This window comes from Cyprinodon variegatus, unplaced genomic scaffold (assembly GCF_000732505.1).
Source record: "Cyprinodon variegatus isolate N-32 unplaced genomic scaffold, C_variegatus-1.0 Scaffold81, whole genome shotgun sequence".
In the NCBI taxonomy this organism is placed as follows: domain Eukaryota; kingdom Metazoa; phylum Chordata; class Actinopteri; order Cyprinodontiformes; family Cyprinodontidae; genus Cyprinodon; species Cyprinodon variegatus.
The window spans coordinates 500,182-502,317 of NW_015150534.1; the positions used below are offsets into that span (position 1 = coordinate 500,182).

At 39.3% G+C, this 2,136-nt stretch overlaps 1 protein-coding gene across 1 annotated transcript in view; it reads left to right on the forward strand.

Moving 5' to 3' along the window:
* Positions 1-2,136, forward strand: part of LOC107083712 (formin-like protein 13) — a 75,624-nt gene that overhangs the window by 58,441 nt on the left and 15,047 nt on the right. Inside the window, exon 11 of the mRNA XM_015373134.1 lies at positions 860-946. Coding sequence (XP_015228620.1) covers positions 860-946 — 87 coding nt within the window. The remainder of the gene's footprint in view (positions 1-859; positions 947-2,136) is intronic.

Genomic DNA, 2,136 nt, shown 5'->3' on the forward strand with positions numbered 1-2,136 from the left:
AGGAAAAACGTCAAAAACGTACGAAATACTGTGCATAACTTTTCGTACAATTTCATACGAACTGATAATGAGAATATGTTGCCACATTTACTTAGATCTCTTCCCTGGCTGATCCACTGGAATCAGTGTGTCGATAAGGAGTTTTGGCCTGGATAGTGTGTTAATTAACCCTTTCACGCTTCAGAGAAGCAAACTGCATAAACTCCTGTTATTATGGTGGCGGTTCCGCTGATGATTGATCACTTAACCAAGTGCATTTGATTAGTAACACCTAGCTACTTCCTTCTAATTGATGTAAATGTAAATAATTGCAGAACATGGTTGGAAAGGTGATTTTTTATTATATACTGGTGCATAAAACTCTGTAACATTGAAGGAAAAGCTTTGTTTTATCCGAATGTTGCTTCTATATGTTGGGGGTTCCCTACACTGAGAGATCTGCAGGAACTCCAAAATAGGAAAATCACTGCTCAGATTTTTCTAACACCAATCCAGTATCTTTCCTTAAGTATCTGTCAGATCGACTGCCCTTTGGCTTTGGGGAGATGATATGTGAGCACGAGCGAGACGCTCTGACAATGTGGAGTGATTTATTAGAGGTTAGCTCAGACACAAAGGTCGACCAGGCGGCCCAGCCAATCGTTTCAAGGTGTCAAGCCTTCAGTTTGTCTGTTAAATCGGCCTGTCAACAGACCTGCAGCGCAGCAGGAATCGGTTGAAAGAACCTGCTGCAGATGGAGTATAAACAGCTGCTTTAGATCTTTCTGAATAATCATGGAAATGGGTGTTCTGATGGTGTGATAATTGCACTCTCTTATCTCCATGTATTCATTAGCCTCATCTGTTTTCTCTGCTGCAGATGTGTAACATCCCCTACCTGAGCACACAACTCGACCTGCTTTTGACTTTGAGAGAGCTCCCGATCAGCATGAACGACCTGCAGCCTGTGAGTTCACTTCCTCTTCCGCAGACGAGTCCTCCGGTGAATTCTGTTTCCAGATTCCTTGGCATTTAATTCGGGTGGTGGTTAAAAACTCCAACAGAGACACAGAACACTCCTCTATCATGGAAACATGTTTATTTGCCAGTGTGTGCTGAATCGAGGTGAGAATTATACAGCAGAGGAACAACAGAGACAATTATTTTAAAAAGTATCCCTTAGATAACAAAAAATAACTTAGACTTTGTCAACTTTTATTGTCATTTTGTACAGCTTTCATGGCATTTCCATTTCTTAAAGTGTAGTGATCAAATATAAGCAGTGTGGGAGGATAAAAAAATAAAATAAAATGCCACAAAAAGCACATCAATATGGAGGTTCAGAGTATTAATATATATGGAGCAATTATGCAGTGTTCTGGTTTCTGGTTTCACACATATATACATACATTTTCTTATTATTTCATCTCTCTTGACTTCTTATCGATTTTAATTATCGATTAACAAGCAAACACACACATACACACAAACAAACAGGTCAAAAGAGCATTGATTAGTAAATAAATTTAGCCACAAAGCTAAAGTAGCAGAATCCTGATCCAAAAGATGAAAACAATGATAAAGCTGAAGCTTAAAGTTAACTTCAATCTCTAAATAGTTGTTAAAGTAAATTTTGTTACGGTCAAATTGGGTCTCTTCTTTCGGTACATATCATCACGAGAAATTGATTAGACGTCGCGCTGCAGAAACTGATGTAAAAGAGTCGAATAATTCTTAAAATTTATGTCATGATTTAACTAAGGTCTGACCCAAAATGCAGAATCCAAACAGAGAGACACAGATGAAAAGTTCAACGGGTTTTATTGAAGAGGTTTAAGCTCGGCGCAGAGTCTCTCTGAACTCTGCTCCGCCGGAACTGGAAGACGAGGGGAAGACAGACTGTTAGTTCAGGATCAGTGGGAAATTTGCTTCGTTGATCTTTAACCCCTAGAACCCTACGGACCCACCGGCGGGTCCAGCTGCTACATCACACCGTAATTTTACCAAACCCCCAGTATTGATGTAAAAAACACATTTGGCACAGTTTGGTGACATTTATGGATAAATGTGCCAAAATGGCCCCTCCGCCTAAGAAATTTCTCACTAATACCATTCTAAAATAAATATGATTCATCTGATTGATACCAAATTTGGTAT